A 7864-nucleotide genomic window follows, 5' to 3' on the forward strand; every position below is an offset into this window, starting at 1 on the left:
AAAACGATTTTGATTACAATGTTCGCTTAATCCGTCGTTGGAACGGACTAAGGTTTTAAAACGTGGTGTTTTGAAGACGATTTGAAATATCAACCAAAATGACTCTATTTATCTACATTAGAGATTTAAGAAAGCTCATTAGCTTAAATAATTTAATTGAAAACTTTCTTTTTGTGACTTATTTTCCCCACTTATTTAATGGACTCTCTAACTATTATAATTACATCAATAAACACATTTAGGCCCAAAAATTAATTTTTCCAAGTGAAGCCCATTTGAAACATGGACTTATAAATGACCAAAAGAAATAAAGAAGATAATATAGATATATATTTACACATTTTAGCCCAAAAGACATAAAATAAGAGTAAAAGAAAATATACTATCTAATACATATATAAGAAAGAATAATGAAAATAATATATTTATACTTTAAACATAAGAAAATAGTGAATGAAATTCATAAATAGGAAAATAGCCTTTATCACTCAAAATAATTTTATTTAATAATAATTAAGATAACCCAAATATACCCCAAAACTATATATATATACATAACTAATATCATCCTAATGTCAAAAAGACTATATGTTCATCCCCCAATATCTACTAATTATCTCCCAAAATGCCCAAGTAAATAACATTTAAAATAGAATTTAATGTAATTTAAATGAATAATAATAAAAAAGAAAGTAATATGTACATATATAAAAAATTAGAATAAAAATGGAATACCAATCTCCTAAAATAATTATATATATGTTAAAGTTTTAAAACAATTTGAAAAACATTTATTACATAATCATATATATATATATACTAAGGATTAAAAGTCTAAAAGTTAAGAAAAAAGGACCGAAATGGCATTTTTTACATTTTGACAGATTTACCGACGAAACATCCGTCGGTAAACAGCATTTAGTGACAGAATTGGCAAATTACAGAAGCACTCCAATATTTTCCAGATTTATTCAAAAGCTTTAAATTAAATCTAATTCAATCGTTTTGGACCAAAGATGGATCATAGTCGAAAACGGAAGTTCCTAAAACGATGTTTTTATTTTAAAACGTTATTTGGAAACCTCTTTTAAATTAAAAACTTATAATTACAACAATTTCGATACCCGAACTACCTTTTTATCGGATCACGGTTCGTATTGGGATATCCAAAATGAGGTTTTTATTTTAAAACAAAACCGAATTTTATTTAACGCGAAACGAAAATTAAATAAATACGTTAATAAAACGTGACAAAATAAATAAATAACTAAAGGAATAAAAACTATAGCATAAAAAAAATAAATAGAAGGAGAGAATAAATTAAATAAAATAAAGAGTCTAGTCCTCGGATAATACCTTTAATTCGATATCTGACAGTCGAAGCCGATTGATTCCACGAACCGCGAGCTCCCGTTTTTATGAAAAATTTAGTAAAAATTGAACTTAGGAAATTTAGAGATTTTCAATTTTAGGAAAAAAAAATATTTTTCCCAAAAAACGCACTTCCTCTCTCTAGAAAAATATCTAGTGTGAGAAAGCTCTCCCCCAAAAAATCCTCCCTCTTCACCTTGGGATCCGTGCCCTTATATAGGGAAACGGATCCCGGAACAATGGGCGACGCCCAAAAAAAATTGGGCGTCGCCCATTGTGGTTGGGCGGCCGCCCAACCTAGTGTTTGTGCTACCGCCCAACCTTGTTGGGCGGCCGCCCAACATGAGTTGGGCGGCCGCCCAACGGCGTTGGGCGAGCGCCCAACACGAGGTTGGGCGCCGGGCGTCCGCCCGACGCGTTGGGCGTTCACCCGACGCGTTGGGCGTTCGTCCGACGCGGTTGGGTGCCTGCCCGGCGACCCTCGGGGCGTGCCCCGCGCCGTCGAACGCGTGCACTCCGTGGCCGCCGAGCGCGCGTTCCGCGCAGCTAGACGCTCGCACGTCGCGGCCGCCGAACGCGCGCCCCGCGCTGCCAGGCACGTGTGCTCAACGGCCCACGAGGGCGCGCACCGCCAGCGGTCCCAGGCATTGCTCGGGCGTCGAGAGCGTGCCACTCGCGGTGCGTCCGACGGACGCCGCGCACACGTCTCGAGCCGTCAAGCGGGCGTTCGACCATCGTCGTCCGCGTGCGGGATTCCGTTGTGTGCCCGCGCCGTGCCGTTAATTTTCCTCAGCTTATTATTCTTTATATATTTTTCAAAACTTCCGGAATCAATCGCTTCGACCGCCTTGTTTCAGGTTTTCGTCATAGGTCCTCCGACTCGGTGTCTACAGCTGCAATGTAACTCGCCAATGTCCGAAGTCGTTACCTTCACCACAAGGAGGAGGATATCAAAGATAGAGATAGTGATTGGAGTGAAGTCGTAACAAGGTAGCCGTACTGAAAAATTCCTCATTTCTGCCTTCTATAGGAGTATGGGTCGTGTCTCAATCCTAATGTGGTTGATCTTTCTCTCAGACCAACTATTGATTATCGTATTGATAAGCTATTGCATCATCAACTACCTAATCAGATGTGATCCCTTCCTTGGATGGATTCCTCCTTTTGCTCCTTAGCTTACATGTAGCGGTCATTTCCAATTGTTATTCCCTCCCAATGGTAGGTTCTTATGCGTTACTGACCCCTGATGAGTCAACTTAGTCTAGCTAAAAAAATATCGTGTCATAATCATTTCAATTCAATCAGATTAATATCGATTTCGTATCATGTTTACGAGTTACGTGCAACTTTATTATGTTAATTGTGGCATTAGAAAATATAAAAGCATATATACTAATGCTTCTAAAAATATTTATGTAATTTTTTTTGTAAATTGCATCAACGCTCACTAAAGTTTGGGGCTAGTTTCAAAAAGGTTACTGAACTTTATTTTGTTTCAATAAAGTCATTGAACTTTTTTTTATTTCAATAAAATCATTCCAACAAACACAAACTGAAAAAATCACTAGAACAGCGACATACCTACCACGTTATAACATGATAGCCACGCGTATACCGCATGAAAACTAACATAAATAAATAAAAATATATTTTTCTGTGTCTGGTAACAGTTTTAAATAATTGAATCAAGTAAATAAAAATAAATTAATTTTTATTTTTATTTGCTATCATGTTGCTTCTATATGTTGCTTCTATTTGATAGGTGAAAACCAATCATGTCTAAAACCAATCATATCTAACATGACTATTATGTCACTATTTAAGTCATTCTTTCTGTTTAAAATGCACGAAATGACTTTATTAATATAAAAATAAAAGTTTATTAACTATATTGAAAAGAAAAAATTCACTAACTTAAAACTAATTTATAATTTCAATAACCATAAATGCAATTAACCTCGTATTTTTGTATTAATTCTTTAACAGTAATCATCCAAAATATTTAACTAATATTTAATAAACCCTTCTAATATCATGTTAATTATATGTATTGTGTTTACAAATTACATTACATGTAATTTTTCTAAAATTAAGCCGAATAACATATAAAAATATAAATATAAAAAATTCAAATTCAAATTGTATTTACAATTAATTATTATAATTTTATTATCTTTATTAATTACCATGACATATGACATGTAAAAATATAATAAAATTTTATATATTTGTATAATTATTTAGTTCATAAATCACCGATATAAAAATTTAGGCGTCATTTTCAGATTAATCTAAAAAATAATAATAATAAAAAACACTAATAATTTGTATTGTGTTATAGTGTGGTGTAGATAATTGACACCACTAAGATTCATGAGATATAAATAAATTTGATTGGATTTCCTTGACAAAGAAGATTAGAATGTAAAATTAACAATAATGAAGTGGGGATTGATTAATGGTAGTGATTAAAAGCAAAATTGAAAGGTTTAAGATGATTAGATTAAAAAGCATAATTTATTAATTAATAATGTATGGTCAGTCATCCACATGCACAACCACAAGAACAAGAACAAACAGTCTTGTCCAACAACTTTACAGGGACATTACCTCACTTCCACTATCTCATTTCCTACCTTTTTCAATTCCTTTATCCCCCAATTATTCCCTTAATTAATCCCCATTTTTTAATTAATTAGCTCATCACAAACCCTAAATTCAACCAAAACAAGCAATTGGAGAAATTGAAATCAAAAAAACATCTTAATTTGATCAAATAAAGCTTAATTAAAATTAACAACCTAACCCCCAACCCTATACAAATACACAAGTGAACTTGTATATGTATGTATATAATACCCTAATTCTGCTAAAAAGATAACATTTTTATCAAGGAAAAAAAAACATTCAACTATGAAAAAGTAAAAGAAAGATCCATTCTTTATCATCTGTATGGAAAAAGGAAAAGTGGGTTCTGTTCTGTCCACTTTATGGAGGAGGACCATAACCTGAAAGATCATGTTCTTGTTCATGATCATGATCATGGTCATGGTCAAGTTCAGGTTCAGGTTCAGGCCATTGATGATGCTCACTTGGGTTTGGATTTGGGTTCAAAGGGAAAGATGCAGTGTTGTTAGCTGAAGTTGTGCTTGTGCTTATGCTCCACAAGGCAGTGTCTGATATGGTATTGTGCAGAAAAGATTGCTGCCAATTTTGCTGCTGCTGCTGCTGGAAAAATGGTCTTTGTGGTGACCCAAAAGGGGGTGCAAGAGTAGCATTGAAACCATGTAAAAGATTGAGATTTGAAGTTGATCCCCCTAAATCAAGATGAGGGTTTAGAGGAAAAGGTTGAATTGCAGCTAGTGAATTCAGAAATCCACCAACACCAGGATAAAAACTTGAATTGCTATCTGATTTTCCCAAACCAACAAGTGCAGTTCCAGCTCCAGCACCCAAACTCAGCTGCTGTGTCTGGGTTTGGGACCTGGAATTGGAATTGGAATTAGAATTCTCACCGGAGGAAGCGGAGGAAGACGAGGTTTTCAGCCGCTTCCCCTTCCGGCAGCCACCTCCAACAGGAACATTTCTCAAAGTCCCACCATGAGTCCAATACCTTCTACATGTCTTACAAAAGTAACGAGGCTGAGAGAGACTATAGTTATTATAATAACAAAACTTTGTATTAACAGACTCACAACGAGGACATTTCTGCGGCGGCAGCTGATTATTCTGATTATTATTATTAATCTCCATCGTCTTCAACCTCCGATCTTGAGTTCTCTCCATCTGGGGTTATCAAAAGACAAAGGCTTTTTCTTTTTTTTTCTCTGGGGGTCTCTCTGAGCAGGTGCATGCAGGGTTTTTAAGTAGAGAAATCTAGAAAGAGAGAGAATTAGGGGTTTCAAATTAGGGGTTTCAACGTGTCGTCTTCAGAATCTGGAAAACCATGGGTTCTTTTCTGTGCATGGATAGCAAAACCTTGGTCTAGGTAATAATACCCAAATCACCAATTTCATATCCTGGAAATCCAATGGAATTCAATTGCAGATTGAGGAGGATCAGCTGCTTTTATGATTGTATAAAAAAGTACTAATAGAGTACTAAATGGATTTTTGTTAATAAATTCGAGAGATCAGATAGCTAGATAGATGAGAGAGAAAGAGGGGAAGGAAGGAAGGAAGGACGGAGAAGGAATAAAGAAACGGCACGGCCAAAGATGGTGGTTGTGTGGTGGCTGTGTCAGTCAGAGTCAGAGCTTCTTTTTTTTCTGTCTCGACATTGGAGAAGGAGAATAATGAAATTTTTCAACGAGGAGTTGCAGGTTGTGAGAAGCACGTGCCATTTCAGCCACGTAACCACTGACGGACATATCCGTTAAGAGGTTGCAACTGCTCCCTCTCTTGTACGTAGACCTGGCAATTGTCGTGTTCGAGTCGTGTTCGTGTCGTGTCATTTCGAGTTCGTGTCAAAAAGAGTAAACCCAAACCCAACCCAAAAACTTTCGTGTCAAAGTCGTGTTAACCTATTCGGGTTAGTGTCGATTTCGTGTCGTGTTTTCGGGTTACATGTAATTTTGTTATGCATATATATTAATAATAACTCTTAAAAATATAAGAAGATATGGTACTGTTTTTAAACATTTTATGTCATTTTTATATTAGTATGTTAACAATAATTATCGAAAAGTTCGATAATATCATGTTAGAGGATCATGTAATGTGTTTATAACCATTTAAGAAATTCAAATCAATATTTGCAATTAATAATTATAATTTTATTATCTTTATTAATAAAATAACATAAAAAACACGAGAGAATATAACAATAATTTTCAATATCCGTGTCATTTCGTGTCGTTTTCGGGTTCACATATCAACACTAACCCAACCCAAAAATTAGCGTGTCAATTTCGTGTCAACCCAAAAATGACCCATTACCTATTAAGCTCAACACTAACACTAAAAATCCGTGTCGTGTTCGTGTCGTGTAATCGGGTCGTGTGTCATTTTGCCACCTCTACTTGTACGTGTCCATCTCTGTCTTTTCTTCACTGGAAAACGTTTCTTTTTAGAAACGTCTTTCTTCGTTTTTGTTTTCCGGCAGCCATGCTTTGGCTAGACCTGCTTAATTCCTTCTGTCTATTGCATAAAAAAAAAGACACGAAGTAGCATTGCCGATTTACTATTTCGTTTTTTTAATACGAAGAGTATCATTTGAATATATAGGAGATGAAGTACCAAACTACGTCTATGGTTTTTGAGAAAGTATCAATAGGTACCGGCTTTTGTTTATGTTAAGTGTAAAGTTGATATAACTATATTTCAATTACAAAATAGTTTCGGTATGTGAGCAGTTCTTTGAGATTGTACCAATAATTTTATTGTGTGTTGCAACTCTTTTACGACACGTTGAATTCAAGTTTCGCTAGATGAGACGTTGGCTCTCCGTGACGCCTTTAAGAATGTTTAATTCAAAACGGATGACGAAAGGATGGTGGATCGCATTTCAACATAGATATACGATATTACTGAGTTCGGAATTATTATAGAAGAAATTTGAGACCCGTTACTATTTCCCCTAAAATTACGCTAGAACTAATTGAGAGGGATGAACATAGAGAAAGTGTCAGATAGAGGGAGAGCCAAAGAAAACTTCTCAATCAGTACCACTTGCAAGAAACGGAGCAGACTGACCGAAAACGACAGGAAAAACAGAGGTCTAAGGAGTAGTTGCTCGCCCCACGAACCAAAGCTAGAAGAACATGGGGGAAAACGTGGAGTGAGAACATGGGTAATTCAAGAAAGTGGGGAATCCACAATGAAGTAAAGCTCATCGCGCAAAAGGAGCTAGGTAGAGAGACGTGGGTTAGTGGAGTAGGAACTTGGGCACAACGGTTACTAGCACTACGAAGCCACCGTATTTAAAGGAGAGAAAAATGGGAAAAGGGATCCAACTCAAACCAATTCAACAAAATGAAATCAAACCAAATCCTAATGGAATTCAAACAATTCTCACATTACGGACTCCGGCTATTCTGCAGCCTTAATTTGTTCATTCGAATTTAACTTTCAACTTATAAGCTCTAGCTCTAGTCTTTCAGTTTTATCAACAAAGTCATTTCAATACAATCCAAGCAATGTTTCTCTCTTTGAATTCTCTCTTTTGCAACATCTTAGTGTAGTCATAATCAGTCTTCTAGATTCCACTACGAACTTTAAGCATTTTATGTCCTTTAAGCTTTTTACACTTTCGTTTGATTAGAAGTTAGATCTTAGCTTTTTTTTGTAGTTTTTTGACAAAGCTACTGGCACGCTCGTAATGATCCAATCCACACCAAAAAGGCACGAAACAGTTACTTATCCGCCCAGATTGTTATGTGACTTTTGTCTCTAGATTAGCAAACAGTGTGATCCATTCAATGGCTCGTCATTGTCGTTCCAATGCTAATTTCTCTAGTGATATTGTTACTCCTAATTATTTAAAGGGATAAGGT

General features: G+C 35.7%; 1 protein-coding gene across 2 annotated transcripts; it reads right to left on the reverse strand.

Moving 5' to 3' along the window:
* Positions 1-4065: 4065 nt before the first annotated feature.
* Positions 4066-5999, reverse strand: LOC136233005 (dof zinc finger protein DOF2.4-like). Of its 2 annotated transcripts, XM_066022517.1 has the most exons (2): positions 4887-5999; positions 4066-4688 (listed from the first exon to the last, which is right to left on the reverse strand). In XM_066022517.1, exons 1-2 carry the CDS (start codon positions 5155-5157, stop codon positions 4360-4362), a joined length of 600 nt encoding a protein of 199 aa, XP_065878589.1. In that variant the 5' UTR covers positions 5158-5999; the 3' UTR covers positions 4066-4359. The 2 variants fall into 2 exon arrangements, with proteins under 2 accessions (XP_065878589.1, XP_065878588.1); XM_066022516.1 differs by having other exon boundaries at positions 4077-5997.
* Positions 6000-7864: the final 1865 nt, after the last annotated feature.

The sequence above is a fragment of the Euphorbia lathyris genome, chromosome 6 (assembly GCF_963576675.1).
Source record: "Euphorbia lathyris chromosome 6, ddEupLath1.1, whole genome shotgun sequence".
Taxonomy (NCBI): Eukaryota; Viridiplantae; Streptophyta; class Magnoliopsida; order Malpighiales; family Euphorbiaceae; genus Euphorbia; species Euphorbia lathyris.